General features: G+C 45.3%; 2 protein-coding genes across 8 annotated transcripts; both read left to right on the top strand.

Annotated features, from left to right (window-relative positions):
- On the top strand, positions 1–5,540 carry LOC127760022 (interactor of constitutive active ROPs 2, chloroplastic-like). 3 transcript variants are annotated; one of them, XM_052284231.1, is made up of 4 exons: positions 1–370; positions 1,453–1,533; positions 2,670–2,844; positions 3,848–5,540. In XM_052284231.1, the coding sequence occupies exons 2-4, from the start codon at positions 1,514–1,516 to the stop codon at positions 5,204–5,206; spliced, it is 1,554 nt and encodes a 517-aa protein (XP_052140191.1). In that variant the 5' UTR covers positions 1–370; positions 1,453–1,513; the 3' UTR covers positions 5,207–5,540. The 3 variants fall into 3 exon arrangements, with proteins under 3 accessions (XP_052140191.1, XP_052140192.1, XP_052140190.1); XM_052284232.1 differs by lacking the exon at positions 1–370 and adding an exon at positions 396–1,359; XM_052284230.1 differs by lacking the exons at positions 1–370; positions 1,453–1,533 and adding an exon at positions 1,555–2,575.
- Positions 5,541–12,716: 7,176 nt separating this feature from the next.
- On the top strand, positions 12,717–16,724 carry LOC127786002 (protein IQ-DOMAIN 3-like). 5 transcript variants are annotated; one of them, XM_052313347.1, is made up of 6 exons: positions 12,717–12,862; positions 13,839–13,953; positions 14,047–14,436; positions 14,937–15,158; positions 15,439–15,558; positions 15,702–16,724. In XM_052313347.1, the coding sequence occupies exons 2-6, from the start codon at positions 13,876–13,878 to the stop codon at positions 16,392–16,394; spliced, it is 1,503 nt and encodes a 500-aa protein (XP_052169307.1). In that variant the 5' UTR covers positions 12,717–12,862; positions 13,839–13,875; the 3' UTR covers positions 16,395–16,724. The 5 variants fall into 5 exon arrangements, with proteins under 5 accessions (XP_052169307.1, XP_052169314.1, XP_052169292.1 ...); XM_052313354.1 differs by having other exon boundaries at positions 12,748–12,889; XM_052313332.1 differs by lacking the exon at positions 12,717–12,862 and adding an exon at positions 12,913–13,068.
- The last annotated feature ends 594 nt before the right edge of the window (positions 16,725–17,318 follow it).

Here is a 17,318-nt window from a genome sequence, read left to right as displayed (position 1 = left end):
GCATCAGTATCAGAGAACTGTTCAAAACCTCACCAAAATATCGTAGTAAACAAAACCGAGCACTGATTGTGCAGATTTTGTTCGCATTGATTTCGTCCACGGGAGGCCAAAACACCGAAATGATTGTTCTTCCTCTTGCGTTTCTGCTCACTGCAGGCCTTTTTTCCTGAATTCTGAAATCCTCAAGATCTGTCACACCTTCCCGCCTTATTTATAAAGAGCAGGGCATCCTACTTGCCTAGAACAAAGCTCTGCTTCACCTTGGGGCAATGGCTTCTCAAGGCATGGTATATTGATAGGAAGGCCAATCCAGGCACAGAAGAGGAGAGAAGAAAGGCATCTCCCAGCCCATTGTGGGTTCCTAGTTGAGGTGAGGCTTCTTCATTCAGTTTCGTTTGCTCCTTTTTCTGAACATCCTACATCGTAGGGGTGGTTACATCAATGCATTATGCATGGCTCCAATCAGCCAAAAATGTTTTGCCGCCTCTTTACTGGGATTGGTTGCTGCCACTTCTCATGCATTTCTGATTTCCTCATTGAAGTAATCTCCAATTTTGCCCTTTTCTCTCGCATATGTTCTGATGCCCAAGCCTAGCACCTACCTGCCTTGTTTAGCTAACAAGCTTGCTTCTTTATCCAGATACAAGCTGTAAAGCTCTGTTTGAGTTTTGTCTCATCGCCATCAGTCTTATGAAGACCAGCTCACATGCATACGTGGCTATCTAAATTAGATATTCCGGGGTTTAAACCAGTGATAAAGCAAGCGTCTTTTTGTTTTTGCTAATGAAAGGTGTGTTTATTTGGGGTTTGCAGCTGTCATTTTGGCTAGGTCCTGCAACTACTTTTGCACCATCGCCATGCATGATTCAGCTGAGTATTAGGGTGTGGACGCCATTGCTGCTTTTTTTGTGGGGAGTTGAGTAAGGCGAAAGAGAGAGCAAACAAAAGGGGAAGCCTTGGGGTGGTGGATTCTTGCTTGCTTCAGGCCTACCTTTCTGCAGCCTTAAGTTTGGTGGTTGTAGTGGTGTGTGTATAATGTGTTATCTTCCAAGGGACCATGTAGGCCTCTAGTAGTGATCATGAGAGCCATCACCGCCCGTGGCAAAGCTTAAAGAATCGGATTGCTCACCCCCCTTCTTCTCCGTCTCACCATGACCATGTGTCATCTCCCAGTTTAAGGTTGGCCATAAGTATTAAAAGCCAGACTGCTTGTCCTTGTGGTTGGCTAAGTGGTTGGAGTACTAGTCAGTGCCAGATTAGTCGGGCAAGCAAGCAGGAAATGATGCTGCCTCGCATTGCCATTATCTAGCTGCGTTGTTCATGTGAAGATATACAGTGTGTTGTTCATCTTGTAGCTAGGTCTCTGTGCCTCTCATTCATCTCTAAATTTGTTGATGAAAGAGAGGGAGCTGACCACTCATATTTTCTTTCCATTTTTTTGTCTCGTTGCAGCTTTCTTGTAGGAGACCTTGGTGTTTGCCGTGGCTCTGAATTCTGAAGTAAAGATATAGCCATGCAGGCAGCCAAGATAAGGTTTGTTTCCATTCATTTCATCCCCTTCCATGCTACATTCCATGTGCCATTTGGTGATTGCTGCAAACATGATTTTTTTAAATCTCCCTATGATCACGCTATGTGATGTTAGATTCCCTTCTCCATCTTCAGCCGTTGAATCAGGTTTAATTAGTCAATGTGCATGCATCGGTTTTGTTAATGCAAATGTTCTCTGATCCGGTCTTCAGTTGGGCTACCAGCCCATGTTACAAGTCCTATCTTCTACGAGCAATACGAGCACAGCAGAAAAGTTCAGAGGCAAGAAGCTCCTCACATGGAAGTAGTTCATTACTGCTCACACTCTCTTGCTCAGGGGAGTTCAAACAGAGACTCACTGGTCACTACAGTTGCAGATATGGCACCGATCCGTGATGATATGGGTAATTTGTGATTGGGCTGCTGTAAACTACAATTTCCTCCTTATCACGTCCTGCCTGTCACCCGTTTAAAATTTGAGAAATTTTTACTACTGGAGCCAAAGAAGAGAACAAGTTTTCAAATCAGGGGCGCATGTGACCGTGACTGCGCGCAGATAGCTCCATTCGCGTTGCACAATGCGTGTCTTGTTCTTGAGCTCGGCGCCAAGGGGGGGCGGTGGTCCACTTGTCGCTAACCACATCTGTAAAGCTCCGCCCTTTTGATCCCGTGCTTGCACACCGGGAGATTAACTTAATGCTGCCGCTGCTCCTTTTTCTTGGTTCCTGCCTCTCCCTCTCTCCGCTCGGTTTGCTCCCCTCCTCCACTTCTTGTCGGCCTCTCTGCTCCTTTCGGCCTCGGATTCTCTCTGTGTTTTTCTACCCCCATTGCATCCGGTTTAAGCTGAAATCTTGAGCCATTTTGGGATTCATTCAGAAGGAATCCACAGTTTGGATTGGTTCACTGCTCGATTTGGTTGAAGTTTCTTTCTTTTGCGGTCGTTTTAGCATGAGGAGGGGAACTGAAATCTCCTGCTTATTGTGACAATGCTATCTCTGAACAAAATGCATTTTCTCAAGTTATATTCCAGCAGTACGAGCGGGAGGTAACGCGCTTCAGTTGTGAACCCTGCATGCCTTGTGATTCTTGCGGTTTTTTTTTTCTGAATCTTACTTGATGTGTTCTTTTCTGGCATGAAGGAATGGCTCCTTGGAACACCCTACCCGGACGTCTTCCCAGGGAGCTACCAAGACGAGCCGGACGGCGAGGCCGGCCGGGCCGGACTCCGCCGCCGACAGGCCGTCGACGAAGTCGCCGCCCGCCGGGAGGAGCCCCAAGGTGGAGCGCCGCATGACGATGAGCGCGGAGAGAGAGGTATCTGATCTGAACGCAAAGCCTCTACTGTTCAGTACACTCTTGTTGAGCAGTTCCATTTCGAAGTAGAGTTCTCTTCAGTGGTACTAGTACTGTGGTTTGGAACAAGTACAACTGCAAATGGCATGTGGATGGGAAATTTGTCAGATTCCAATCCGTAGTTCGTTGGAGTACAAGTGCTTCAACGATCCGCTGGCTGTTCATAAATGCCAGAGATTTTTTATTTTCGTTTTTGTCCCTGATAGGTAAGTGTTCTATGTGGACACTTTGGACACATTCTCAATTAGTAGTTGTTGGCTGGCTCTTGGTCAGTCTCTCTCTTGATGGAGCACACTGTCAATTACACCGAAGCAGACAGAAGGTGTTCCATAGCTTAATTAAGTGGTCCGGGATATTGAATGATTAGGGAATTTAGGCTATATATTGAAGCCCCTGTCAGAATTAGGAATCAGGTGGATTTGAGATAGCTAACAATTTTCGCAGAAACCGTGTACTGTATGTGGGAGCAACCAGTGAGTGAGTGCAGGTTAGGTAGAATTAGCAAACGCTGAGGAAATTGTTGATTTGGACAGGGAAACTGTAATTGGCACCACCAATTGTTTTCTGTATTGATTATGTTATTGACTGATACCAAAAGATTGACAAGCTGATTTAGCACGTTTTTATGAGCGCAGATATCAATTCTGTTTGTTGCACTGTTCTTTTCTGCCAGTAGTCACATAATCCTTGCAGAAAGAAATATCCACTGGACTGGATAGCTCGATCACTGCAAATATTTTACTACTAGCATTTTAGCAAATGGTAGTAAATAGGAATGTTTGGAAGGTGGAATTTTAAGCTTCAAAATTTCCAGTGATGCATCAGAATGTTCGCCAAAACCATCTTGTCGTGTACTTAAAATTCGAGCTACTAATATCGTTAATCATGCCGTTGTGGAAAGTGATGGGTTTTTATGAGCACTAATATTGTCGGCATTTCGTGTTTGCGATGAATATATGACCAGAAAAGGAGGCCACCGACGAAGCTATCGGAGCTAGAGTCCCAGCTCTCGCAGCTGCAAGACGAGCTCAAGAAAGCCAAGGAGCAGCTGCTCTCCACCGAGCACTCCAAGCGGCGCGCCCTGCAGGAGGCCGAGGACGCCAGGGCGCAGGCGGCGGCGGCGTCCGCGCAGGTCAGGGACTCCGAGGCGCAGCTCGCCGAGCTCTCCTCCGCCGAGGAGAGCCGCCTCCTCGAGCTTCGCCGGCTGTCCCAGGAGCGCGACCGCTCGTGGCAGTCGGAGCTCGAGGCCATGCAGAAGCAGCACGCCGCCGACTCGGCCGCGCTCGTCGCGGCCATGGGCGAGGTGCACCGCCTCCGCGTGCAGCTGGCCGCGGCGGCGCGCGCCGACCGCAAGCAGGACGTGGTGGAGGCGATGGCCACCATCGACGAGCTCAGGGTGAAGCTCAAGGCGAGCGAGGAGGCCGAGGCGCAGGCGCGCGCCTTGCACGAGGAGTGCAAGCAGCAGCTGGAGGCGAGCCGTGCCACCATCGACTCGCTGCTCACGGACGGCTCCAAGCTCATGGACTCCTTCAGCCTCGTGGTCAAGGAGCTCGAGGAGTCACGAGCCAAGGTGAAGGCACTCGAGGAGGAGATCGCGGAGACGTCGGCGGCGAAGGCCGGCGAGCGTTGCAACTGCTCGGCGTCGGCGTCGGCATCGGAGGTCGCTGAGCTGAGGTCGGAATTGGAGTCCACGGAGGCCAGGTTCCAAGAAGAGCGCATCCTGAGCACAGTGGAGACGCAGTGCGCCTACGAGCTCATGGACCAGATAAAAATGGAGTCCGACTCGCGGCACGGCAAGCTCGCCGCGGCGCTCGAGAGCACCAAGTCCGAGGTCATCTTCCTCAAGGCGAGCCTCTTCGACAAGGACTCCGAGCTGCGGCGCGCCCTGGACGCGAACGAGAAGCTCCAATCCGAGACGAGAACGGACAACGAGCTGAAGGAGCAGCTGCAGGGCGCGCTCCTGGAGAACGGGCAGCTGAAGCGCGAGCTGCAGCAGCACACCTCCGAGAAGAAGGCCTCGGCGAAGGCGACGGACGCCGCGGACGCGGCGGCGGAGGCGGCGAAGAAGGGGGAGATGGAGGCCGAGCTGAGGCGTCTGCGGGTGCAGGCCGAGCAGTGGAGGAAGGCCGCCGAGACCGCCATGGCGCTGCTCACGGTGGGCAAGGGCGGCAACGGGAAGGTGGTGGATCGGAGCGAGTCGCTTGAAGGAGGCGGCGGCGGCGGAGGCAAGTACGCCGGCCTGTGGGACGAGCTCGACGACGACGCGGCGGCCAGGAAGAACGGCAACGTGCTCAGGCGGATCAGCGGCATGTGGAAGAAATGAGGCTGATCAGAATCAAACTGCGCGCGCTATGCGCTAGGGAATTTGCTCATCTTTTCCCGTGTTGTAGTAAATTCTTTTTGCCGGTTGCTTTGGTACAAAAGGAAAAAGGAGAAAAACATAGGAGTGTGCTTGTACTGGTTGGGGGTAAACGTGCTCATAGCTGTATCATACGTGGTATATGAAGGGTTAATTCATCCGGGCGTGACAGATTGGATTAGGCTTTTTGTTAGTTTTCGTCAATTCTGATTCTCTCAGATTCACCGATGAGAGCTGTTTGTATGTAACCTTTTGTTCTTCAATCGGCGTGATTCAAACATTTCGGCCCATTTCTCAGTCCTGGGCCCTTTTCTGTCTTGGGCCAGCCCATTTCGTAGCAAACATCACCAGCCTTTTTCGTCAGGATCCCAGAAGAAACAAACGAAGAGTTTAGACCGTGGTAAAGCACAAACCATACTACGGGCCTGATACTGTCACCCAACCGCCTTGCAACCTGCAAGTTGCAACAGCAGCAGAAGGGAAGAAGAAGAACCCATATGCTGGCCATGCATTGGCGTGGCGATGGCGATGCGATGCGCTCTGCACTGGCCCCCCACGTACCACATCAGCATCCATCCTGTCAGGCGGCAGCATTATCCATGCGGATCCCGGCGCGCGGCCCATCCCCATGATCGCATCACATCACATAGCAGAGAAACAGTTTGTAGTGGCGCATTCCCAGCGTCACCTGTTGTCACATGAGACCCGTGGCCCACGAGGGCCCCTTGCTGCTTCCACCACCATGCCTGCGCCCATCAACGAAACGAACGGCCCCTGTTTTTGTGGGGGGGGGGGGGTGGCGGTTGGTCACCTTTGCCCTCCGCGCTATCATGGGTTCATGGCAATGCTTGGAGATTTCCTGGCTTTTGACTCATGTCTCGTTGCTCAGTGTTGTGATTGTTTTATCGGATTTGCTACTCCCTCACTATATTATCTATAAGACGGACATACTATACTTCCAGCGATATAATTTTCGCCCGATTACATTCGATATTTAAACTTTTGATATTCATCTAGATTTGTGCTGGCTGAGGTTGTTTTGGTGTGCACCATGCCCACTACGGCGCTGGGCAACAATGCAGTCGCCGTAGTGTTTAGAATTCAGTGTGATCATTTAACACCCTTCATGTAACTTTGAATAAAATTATGATGTAATTGTAGCGTAACTTTGGTATACTTTTTATAAGTACTGATTCATTTATCTAAGACTCCTAATGAGAAACCAACCCACACCAATGATCTTTGTCGATGTTGTATGGGCCTGGCGATTTGTGGTGATTAAGTTTGTAACTTTGTATCCTATAGTCCCGAAATTTGATGGTTTTCGCCTCTGTTTTATGGCGACATATTTGTAGATACTTCCTCCGTTTCACAATGTAAGTCATTCTAACATTTCCCATGTTCATGTTGTTGTTAATAAATCTAGATAGATATATATGTCTGGATTCACTAACATCAATATGAATGTGGGAAATGCTAGAATGACTTACATTATAAAACGGAGGGAGTAGATCCTTATGAGGCACTTTGATTTTTTTTAAGTAAAACTTTTTAAAATTTGTCCAAGTTAATAAAAAAACATAGTAATATTTACAACACACAATAAACATATTATCAAAATATATTCACCGTTTCATTAAATTAAACTAATTTATTGTTGTAGATGTTTCCAAATTTTCTATAATTTTGGTTAAAAGTGAAAAAAAATTACTATAAAAAAGTCTAAATGTCTTATAATATGATGGAGGGGCTACTTGCAGTCATTTGATAGAAAAACAGGGGAATAAATCCTACATGTTTTAGACTATCTAATTGGCTTCAAGATTTGTGTGCGAGATCTTTGTTCTCTAGCTCGCGATATGTCGATTCTCCCACAGTGAGAACGATGGTGACCCCCTAACAGTTAATAACAGTAGAGGTGGTAGGGGTATGAAGGGGGAGGGGGACCCTTGGTTTAAAGGGAGGTCGAGATGGTGTTTGGCGACGGGTGGTGGATAAGGGGTCGACAAGGCAGTGGCGATGCTTCTGAAGCCGTAGGTGGGCAGTGACGAGGAATATTGGCCGAATGGTTACATGGTGATGATGAATCAACAGTAGGATCGGTTAGAGATGAGGGAGATTGGCAAAGTAGAGGTACCTCACCGAATATCAGGAAGAATATGCTAATTAGTTAGGTGGAGATAGAGAAGATCAATGGCGTAGGTAACCTTGTTGGAGATCGCCAGGAGTGGAGGTTGGGAATGACTTGCCTCACTGGTAAGAACGAGTCGCGGGTGAAGATTAGGCTTATATCTTTAGGTCCTCTTTATTTAGGCTTATTAGACAATTTATAAAAAAATCTAAGTCTAAGCAACAAGGCAAGTTTTTTTGTTTGGCTCTTTTAAAACCATAAACCACGATTACACCGTTATGTTAAAAAGTTATGTCAGAGTAACCTATTGGGCTAATACAAGATGAGATAGGATTACACCGTTAAATTTAAGGTTTAAAAGCCAATGACTTATAAACCATATAAGAAAAAATCGACTTAAAACATAAACCTAAACAAAAGGCTAATAAGTGTGTGTAAGAGTTAGTTTAGCCCATTGAATCTTTTTTTTTTAGCGGGGATAGCCCATTGAATCTTTGATACAGAGCGATGGGAAGACTATATATACGAGAGAATTTTTTTTAATAGTTGTATAGACAGCACCTTGTTTTATTGTATTATTCCTGGTAGGAGGAAAGGTGTTTCTGATTAACGAGCGCGGCCACGTTGTGACGTGAACCCATGTTCAGCAAAATGGAGCAATGGACAGCTGATTTTTTCTGACTTTCTTTAGGTGAAGCAAGCGAAAAGTATGCCGTTTGAGCATTTCAGCTGATACGTACGTTGCGCATCCTAATGATAAATGCCAGGGTTATATCAATCATGCAATACCTAATAGCCCAGCTATCAGCCTATCTGAATCTTCTAAGACAATAAAAGCCTTCTATTAGAGAATGAGAGCTGATGTAAGACCATTAGAAATATTCCGGTTTTGCAACTAATGGAATTGCCCCGGTGCAGATGTCTATCCTCTTGATCCTTCTAACGTCTTGTTGTATTCTTAATGCAGTGGTTTGAAACTTTAAAATGAAGATTTTTTTAAAGTGTGTTCAACTATATTGTGGGGAAAATGTATGGTGCTTTTCTCATGGCAACATATAAGTAACACTTTCCTTGTTCTGAGACAACAAGCAACATCTTTGATTTTCAGGCATCCATAACGAGCAATAATGGTTGTCAAGCGAAAAAAAGGAGTAGAGTTTATTTCTAAGCATATGTAGTAGTATTACACAACCTTAGAGCACTAAGGCTGTGTTTCAATACCAGGAGTTCCCAACTCCCTCCTCTCGTTTTCCGCGCACACGCTTTTTAAATTACTAAATGGTATGTTTTTTTAAAAAAACGTTTATATATGAAAGTTGCTTTTTTTAAAAAAATCATATTGATATATTTTTGAAAAAAATTTAGCTGATACTTAATTAATCACACGCTAATGGACACTTCATTTTCCGTGCGTGGGTGATGGGTTCCCAACACCCACCACCCCATCACCCACTACCGAACACACCCTAAGATTGTGTATTTCGGTGTGAGTTCCCAACTTTATCTTTCGTATTTTACGCGCAGGTTTTTCAAACTGATAAACGGTGTATTTTTTGAAAAAAATCTACATAAAAATTGCTTTACATTAATCATTTTAAGCTATTTTAGTTAATAACCATTTAATCATGTGATGATTAATTAATCCCTCCGTTTTCCGGGGAGAAGCTGGGAACTTCTCCAAACTGATAATCAGTGCTAAGGGTTATGGTAGTGTCTCACTCATCCCAGCGTAGTAAAGTGTATTTCATGAAGTAGTAAATATATCTCCCTTTACTAAATAATCGGATGCTGGTAAATGGTAATGCACGAAACACTAAAATGATAGTGCATTTTAACTGCTTTTTTCTAGTCTACTTAAATTCATCCGTTTTTTCTGTGTTAACAAATTTGTATATCCCAGCATAAATTAAGTAAGCTGATATCCCAGCATAAATTTGTATAACAAAAAATACATCGGAAAATTAAGTAAGCTGATATCTTACTAAGCAAAGGTGAACGGTTAAGCACATCAAACCCATAAAAACCCATCTTTTTCCTTAAGATCATTGACTAATCAACTATATTTCTGTGCTGAAAAGAGCTGGCATTATTTCGTTAGTGTGTGGTAAGTTCTAAAAAAAAGTTTGCGTGTAATATCGCACGCTAGGACCCATTTGAATCACATGAATAAAAAAATAGAAAAATGTAGGATTTTATTCTATGGAAAATAATTCTACAGAGTCCTTAGAAACAAAGGATTATTTCCTACCAATTCTTTTGAAATTACTATGGAATAGACATTGTTTGAGTAATTTTGGAGGAAAATAAGCATGAGATCTCACATCATGTTTATTTTTCTTCGTGTGTCTAAAAATTCCTGTGTTTTTTCTGTGTGCTAATAAAAACGACGGTTGGTGACTTTCCTGTGTTTCAAAGTATCATAGGAATCCAATAAGTATGACATTATATTCCTACGTTTTTCCTATTTCCGTGTTTTCTCAATCATGCGTTTTAAAGGGGTCCTTAACAGGAATGCAAATACAAAACACTGTAAAACATAGGAATGACAATGTTGACCGCAGGAAATACACCAAAATCAGATGAGAAAGATATATTTAAAGGAAATTTTTCAAGATGTTGAATATCTTACTAATTTTCCTCCAAAATCTCTATAGGATCATTCATTCTATAGAAATTTCAAAAGATATGATATGATTCAATCCAATGTTTTAAAGGTCTTCACAGGAAGTTTTTATAGGATTAAAATCCTCTAAAATTCTTATACTTTTTCTAAATATTAAAGGGGCCTAATACTATTGAGTTGCCTTTGCGTATAAACTATTGTTCAGAAGTCTCTTGGCATTGTGTGTCTAGCCGTATAGTCTAGAGTACATTTTTCCAGCCATGCTACTGCATAAAGCATACTGTAGCATCCCAGGCTCCCAGTAGACCCAGTCCCAATCATGCAAAGTCTGATCCAACGGTCCAAAGAGTTCTATGGCACAAACACTGTAGCTCTCTGTGTATTGTTGATCGTACAGAGGATCCCTGTGGCCTTGCCCGTGGAGTCATGGACAACCAACCCTCGTCTCTTCAATAATCAATACTACTACTACCATCTCTTTTATTCTTTTGTTGTTACGAAATCGATTGCACTTACGATCGTGCGACGTTCGGTTGCTCACCCACTTCAAGTCTGCGCAGTTCGTTCCTAGGTGGTGTTTGGATGTAGGGACCTAACTTTAGTCTATATATTTAGACACCAATTTAAAGTATTAAATATATACTATTTACCAAACTAATTATATAAATAAAAGCTAATTTGCGAGATAAATTTTTTAAGCCTAATTAATCCATAATTAGAGAATATTTACTGTACCATCATATAGGCTAATCATAGATTAATTAGACTCAATAGATTCGTCTCGCGAATTAGTCCAAGATTATGGATGGGTTTTATTAATAGTCCACGTTTAATATTTACAATTTGTGTCCAAACATCCGATGTGATAGGAAGTTAAAAGTTTTAATCCTATCTAAACAGGGTCTTACCACGGTACAGTAATTTCTGATCGGAAAAGCGACGCCCGGCACCCGAACTAAGTCACTGACCATGCATCAACAAGCAATCATGAGAGCATTGGTGTCTTGGTGATTAGAGATGTGTAGTCTCACAATAATGAAAGGATCAAACCACCACGCAGTACCTCAGTGTCGTGATAAGTACATTGTACATATATCAATGAATACATACAAATATACAACTAGTAGTAGCAGATTAATGTACTACTCACTCCGCTGCAAAGTGCAAGGTGGAAAGAATGTATGGCCAAGATTCTACGCGGAGAGGCCATAATCTACCATTCTACCCCCAATGATTAGCCACCTGGGTTAGTGCGTGTGACTACACAAACACAAAAACATAATAGTAGCAGTGTTCAAGATGACATGTGAGCACAGCTGAACATACGGTATTTGACTGGACAGAAAAAGCTCTCGCCTCGGCGCTCGGTGATCAGCACGTTCTCATGAACCTTTCACCGCGCGCGGCGCGGTGAGAGTTTACAGATGGCACTATCAATCCATCGCGCCCTCAATCTCACTGTGGCAATCAACAAAGCTGCAGGTTGCAGGCAAAGGCAGAGCCTTTCGCTCGCGTACGGGTGAAAAGGCAGCGGCGCGCCGGGGTGAAAAGGCGGCCGGAGACGGCTGCCCAAACTGGCACTCGGCACGTGCAAGGGCACCAAGAACCGAGGCCAAATAGGCCATGGCCGCTCCCCACCCAAGATCCAAGACACCACACAAAGGCTGGCATGCACACAGACACAGGAATAGTAGGAGTAGAGGAGTAAAAAAGAAAAAAAAAAACCCCGAAAGAACTCGATCCAAGTAACGGATCTCATCTCGTTGGCGGCTTTGCACTGTCACTGACACCAACGCTATTTTAATCGCATGATTGAATATTGATGTGCCATCGCCACCCATTTGCAGCTTGTTTTATACCGCTCCCCCTTCGACCGGAACATGGGTGGCAAAAACCTGCAAAAAGTTACTCCTACAAACGACGAGAGCAGTTTGCGGTTGCTCATCAGCTTTGTCCCTGCTCTGTAAAAACCGCCGAGCATCGCCTTTTTTCCAGCTCTGCAAGACCACAAACGTTTTTGCATCTACGGGTACACTCGCACTTAATCAAAGGCTTAAACGCCTCATTTAACACGGCATTAACGGCAAGTAGGGTATACTACCAGCCCCGCCCCCCCACGTAACAGACCCAAAGGACTAGACTCCTATCTATATTTTACATGTGGACCACGTATACTTGGGGGAGGTCAGGTCTACAGGTGTCGTGTCACGGCTTGTGTACGAGCCGGTGTAGTCGTACTCGTACCTGCCACCGGTTAGGCATGCACGGCCCGCACGGCGCCGTCCCGGCTCGTACAAGCAACGGAAAAAAAAAACCCGCCGCTGACGTGTGGGCCACCACCGCGCCGTCCCGTCCCGTCCCGTACGTAACGTCCTTTCCGCCCACGGCGAGGTGGGGCCCACCTGTCATGGACCAGCAGCAGCTGGGGGGATTCGCTCGCCTTCCGCCTCCATAAGAGGCGACAGCGACACGCCTCTCCGCTGTCACGGTGCGGTGAGCCGGTGACCGCGGCGACGGAGAGAGAGAGAGAGAGGAGGAGGAGTTCGTAGAATCGTACTAGAGGAAGAGGAGGGAACGAACGGCTCGTCGTCGTCGTGGGGCCCGGTCGCCACCAGCGGCTGCTGCTGCTGCTGCTGCTCGCGGTGGTCCCCACGCGGTCAGAGGGGGGCGCGGGGGGGCCCACGTAACGGCTGGTGGTGAGGAGGAGGAGGAGGAGGAGGGCGGGGTCGTCGTCGTCCGGGGTGGTGGTGGCCGCGACCGCGAGAGCGAATCAATTCTGCGTGCTGCCGATAAAAGCCAAAGCGGCGGCGCCTTTCGACGGGGCGAGGAAAGTAAAAAAAAAAAGGAGAGAAGAAAAAAAAAACAGGTTGGGTTATCCACCATTTCCGCCTCTGTGAGTGTTGAGATTTCTTTTTTCTTTTCCGTCTCTTCCGCTTAAGATGGCTGGGGTCGTTGGTTTGATCTGACCCGTAGTAGAAGCAGGGGGAGGGACGGTGGGCGGTGGCTTGGGAGGGAGGCAGGGGCGGGGCGGCTCGAGTTAGGTTTCTTGGCGGCTTCAGTTGGGCGAGGAAGGTGAGCGGCTTTCGGTGGTTGGTTGCTTTGAGGTGAAAGCTCTCTCGCCTTTTCTCACTGTAAAAAACGGCATCTTTCTTTTGGGGTTTTGCGTTGCGTCCCCCGGTTTTGGCGTTCTTCCTGGCTGCGCGCTTTCCGTGGCTCCGCTCCAGGTGAATCCAGGGTTAATTTCGCTGCGCATTTGTGATGGGATTTGGCCGCAGGTGGCGAGGGTTTGTTTCGGGGGTGGGGGATTTTGTCAGTCTGGGTTGGTGTTTGATCCTTTTGGTTTGAGAGGTTTTGCCGCTGCCAGATTGATCGAGCGAGGAAGGAGAACACGCGGAACTAGGATAATTTAGTGGTCAAAGTTTTGCCCTTTTTTGTGAGAAAGGTAGTAAGTTGTGGTGGAGTTTGGCGACTGACGTTAATCGTCTAGCTCCAAACCATGGAGTTCGGTTCCTTGCTTCTTTTTTTACTCTGATCGGTTTAAGGCTTTTGCGTGCTCCTTTTTTGTCAATTTTTGGTGGCCATGCTGATTTTCTGGTAAAATTAAATCTTTGATTTTACGAGTGGGGATACTTGACCGGTTGGGTTTGAGGCAGTATCATAATACTGGCAGAACTTCTGATCTTTAACACATCTTACTAAAAACCCTCTTTTCTGTGCGCGACCATGTCGAACTTTTTAATTCTGCAGAAAACCATAGATTTTACTGGTGGTTATATGATTTCAGCTGATCTTTTACAGCCATTCGTGTCCTGAACCTTTGGTGTCTGCTCTGATGCTTTCAGGCTTTAGCTGAAGACACAATAAAGGAACACCAAAAAAATGGGTAAGAAAGGAAATTGGTTCAGTGCTGTCAAGAAAGTCTTCAGCTCATCCGATCCAGATGGGAGGGAAGCTAAGGTATGCCAAAACTTATCTGCTTCCTCAATAAATTGCTATACTTGTCATAAAAATTCTCCTTGCTTCAATATATATCTTTTGATTACCATGAAGATCGAGAAGGCGGACAAGTCGAGATCCAGGAGGAAATGGCCATTTGGAAAGTCTAAGAAGTCTGATCCTTGGACCTCAACAGTGGCAGTGCCTACCTCTACAGCACCGCCTCCACAGCCGCCACCGCCACCGCCAACACACCCTATCCAGCCACAGCCTGAGGAGATCAAAGATGTCAAGGCTGTTGAAACTGACAGTGAACAGAACAAGCATGCGTACTCTGTTGCACTTGCCTCTGCTGTTGCTGCAGAAGCTGCTGCCGTCGCTGCCCAGGCCGCTGCTGAGGTGGTCCGCCTCACAACAGCCACCACGGCTGTGCCGAAATCGCCTGTTAGTTCAAAGGATGAGCTTGCCGCTATCAAGATTCAGACTGCCTTCAGGGGTTATCTGGTAACCAACTGCACTTGTAGTATAATTTTGTTCGTCCTTGTCACCCATGTTTACGTCTTTTCACTAAGAATACACCCAAAAAATGATTATATCTTGTTATTTGTGCGGGTCACTGTCTTGGGCATTTATTTTTCATTCCTGAGCATGCACTTTAGCTAACAGCCTGCTAATATTAAGTGTTTGTAAGATATCTAATTTGGTTGGTAGAAAATTGCTGTCAGATGCATCATTTTCTGCTTTGTCCATTTTGGCAACACCGTCAATATTGTGTTCTGCTGGTCAAAATGAAACATACATTAGTCTGACGTTTGATGTTTCCAGACTCCAGTGTTGTTACACATCACAATATGTTGGTGTTGATATAATAGCTATAAAAATCAAAGTGAAGCAAGACAAGATACTTCCATTGGGACTTGATGAGCTTTAAATCTTTGTTAAGTTCTGTTTTATTTATGTGACATTAAGTGGCTACTTATTTTACAGAACTAATATTATTTCAGGCAAGAAGAGCGCTGCGAGCACTTAGAGGGCTAGTTAGATTGAAGTCGCTGGTTGATGGAAACGCCGTCAAACGCCAAACTGCGCACACCTTGCATTGCACACAAACCATGACCAGAGTTCAAACTCAAATATACTCTAGAAGGGTGAAGATGGAGGAGGAAAAACAGGCTCTTCAAAGGCAGCTACAATTAAAGCATCAGAGGGAACTTGAGAAAATGAAGGTAAGCACTCCGTAATCCTTCCAAGATCCTATAGATTCTTTTATCGGTATTTTTTCTTCTTTACAGTCTACAAGCATAAATCACTTATGGAGCCTACTTGAGCCATTCCATATTCTATACTTTTATTTATGGAATAGAAGAAACATAAACCATAGCAAAAATTACTGTTGCATGATAGTAGAGTTTTATGTAACCTTAAAAGTTCTGCTATAATAGAATGGGCCGATTCTGATATATAGCAGGTTTCTAACAATACTATGCTATTTTATTTCATTGACAGATTGATGAAGATTGGGATCATAGCCATCAGTCCAAGGAGCAGGTTGAGACCAGCCTAATGATGAAACAAGAAGCTGCGCTAAGGCGGGAAAGAGCTCTTGCCTATGCATTTTCTCACCAGGCAAGTTTCCTCTTTGAATTACTCACTTTTCTTGTTATTTTCCTCCTTATTCTTACCTATTGTAGCTTTAAGTGATATCTCGATAGATGTAATTGTATATCTCGTTACTAAAAAAAGCCCCTTCTCTGTTTTGACTCCTGCAGTGGAAGAATTCTGGCCGAACTATAACACCTACCTTCACGGATCAAGGGAATCCTAACTGGGGATGGAGCTGGATGGAACGCTGGATGACATCAAGGCCTTGGGAGAGCCGAGTGATATCAGATAAGGATCCTAAGGACCATTATTCAACAAAGAATCCCAGCACTAGCGCTTCTCGTACTTATGTACCCCGCGCAATCTCAATCCAGAGACCTGCAACACCAAACAAGTCAAGCCGTCCACCAAGTCGGCAATCGCCATCAACTCCCCCGTCAAGGGTCCCCTCAGTTACTGGAAAGATCAGACCAGCAAGTCCACGGGATAGCTGGCTATATAAGGAGGATGACTTGAGGAGCATCACAAGCATACGCTCTGAACGCCCAAGGAGGCAGAGCACAGGTGGTGCCTCTGTTCGGGATGATGCGAGCCTAACAAGCACACCAGCTCTCCCCAGCTACATGCAGTCCACAGAGTCTGCAAGGGCAAAGTCTCGGTACCGCAGTCTATTGACTGACAGGTTTGAGGTTCCTGAGAGAGTACCCCTGGTCCATTCTTCAATAAAGAAGCGCTTATCCTTCCCAGTCGCAGACAAACCAAATGGTGAGCATGCAGATAAGCTGATGGAAAGAGGGAGGCGTCATTCAGACCCTCCTAAGGTGGATCCTGCCTCACTGAAGGATGTTCCGGTTTCATAATTCAGTCATATTATCAGAGCTTATTATTGTTAGGTTGCTTTTCTTCCTTTGTGTATTTTCTAATTTAGATTGCATTCTCGAGAGTCGAGGTTGAACCCTCCGTGAAAATGTATGATTTGTCAGGGTTGATTTGAGACAATTCTAACTGTTTACAGGCAGTTTTTTTCCTGGTGATTGTTGTGTGTGAAGAGTAAGAAAAAGAAAATGAAGCGGTGGAAAAAAATGGTGGTGTGTTCTAATATTGTGTGTGCTTCTCTTCCAATGTACAATACTCCATGAACTATGGGTTGACCTATTAATTGTAAGACATGGGTTTTTCTGGTTATTAAATATGTGTGCCCGATGTGCTGACCCAGTTGGCTATGGAAACTATGGAACTGTGATTCCAGTTCTTTTTTCAGTGACTTAAGAGTTTATACTAAAAAGGTTTACATGCTAGCAGTGCAGCGAGATTATGTAACATTGACATCTTCACTTGATGCATGCCCATATACCAAAAATGCGATTGTTGAATGTGATAGTGCTGCTAGCAGTGCAGCGAGATTATGTAACATTGACATCTTCACTTGATGCATACCCATATACCAAAAATGCGATTGCTGAATGTGATAGTGCCAAATATATGTCGTATGGATGATGAATGCTTGCTACCACCTTTTATTTGTATCCAGAGAACATAAGATCTTTATTGCACTGTACTTGTGGACTGTGAGTTTGCGCCAACTGACAATTTTGTTTGGGGTTTGTACATGTACTAGTACCTAGCATTATTACAAGATTATACTCCATGGTGGACTGGGAATCTGTGAGTTGCAGCAGGCAAATTAATTAAGAGGGACTCATTGTGCAGAAAAAGAAAGAACAGGACAGTATTTCTAACTTGCATTCAAAGAAGAAGAGAAATCCAGGTAATGCAGAGTAATG

Source organism: Oryza glaberrima, chromosome 1 (genome assembly GCF_000147395.1).
Source record: "Oryza glaberrima chromosome 1, OglaRS2, whole genome shotgun sequence".
Lineage (NCBI taxonomy): Eukaryota > Viridiplantae > Streptophyta > Magnoliopsida > Poales > Poaceae > Oryza > Oryza glaberrima.
This window is presented reverse-complemented; position numbering and strand designations above follow the sequence as displayed.

Excerpts from the sequence above, each read along its gene's own strand:
- LOC127786002 (XM_052313347.1), top strand. The coding sequence starts at position 13,876 with ATGGGTAAGAAAGGAAATTGGTTCAGTGCTGTCAAGAAAGTCTTCAGC. Across the intron at positions 14,437-14,936 it reads CTGCCTTCAGGGGTTATCTG|GCAAGAAGAGCGCTGCGAGC; the intron begins GTAACCAACTGC and ends ATATTATTTCAG. Across the intron at positions 15,559-15,701 it reads CCTATGCATTTTCTCACCAG|TGGAAGAATTCTGGCCGAAC; the intron begins GCAAGTTTCCTC and ends TGACTCCTGCAG.
- LOC127760022 (XM_052284230.1), top strand. The coding sequence starts at position 2,517 with ATGCTATCTCTGAACAAAATGCATTTTCTCAAGTTATATTCCAGCAGT. Across the intron at positions 2,576-2,669 it reads TCCAGCAGTACGAGCGGGAG|GAATGGCTCCTTGGAACACC; the intron begins GTAACGCGCTTC and ends TCTGGCATGAAG. Across the intron at positions 2,845-3,847 it reads CGATGAGCGCGGAGAGAGAG|AAAAGGAGGCCACCGACGAA; the intron begins GTATCTGATCTG and ends ATATATGACCAG.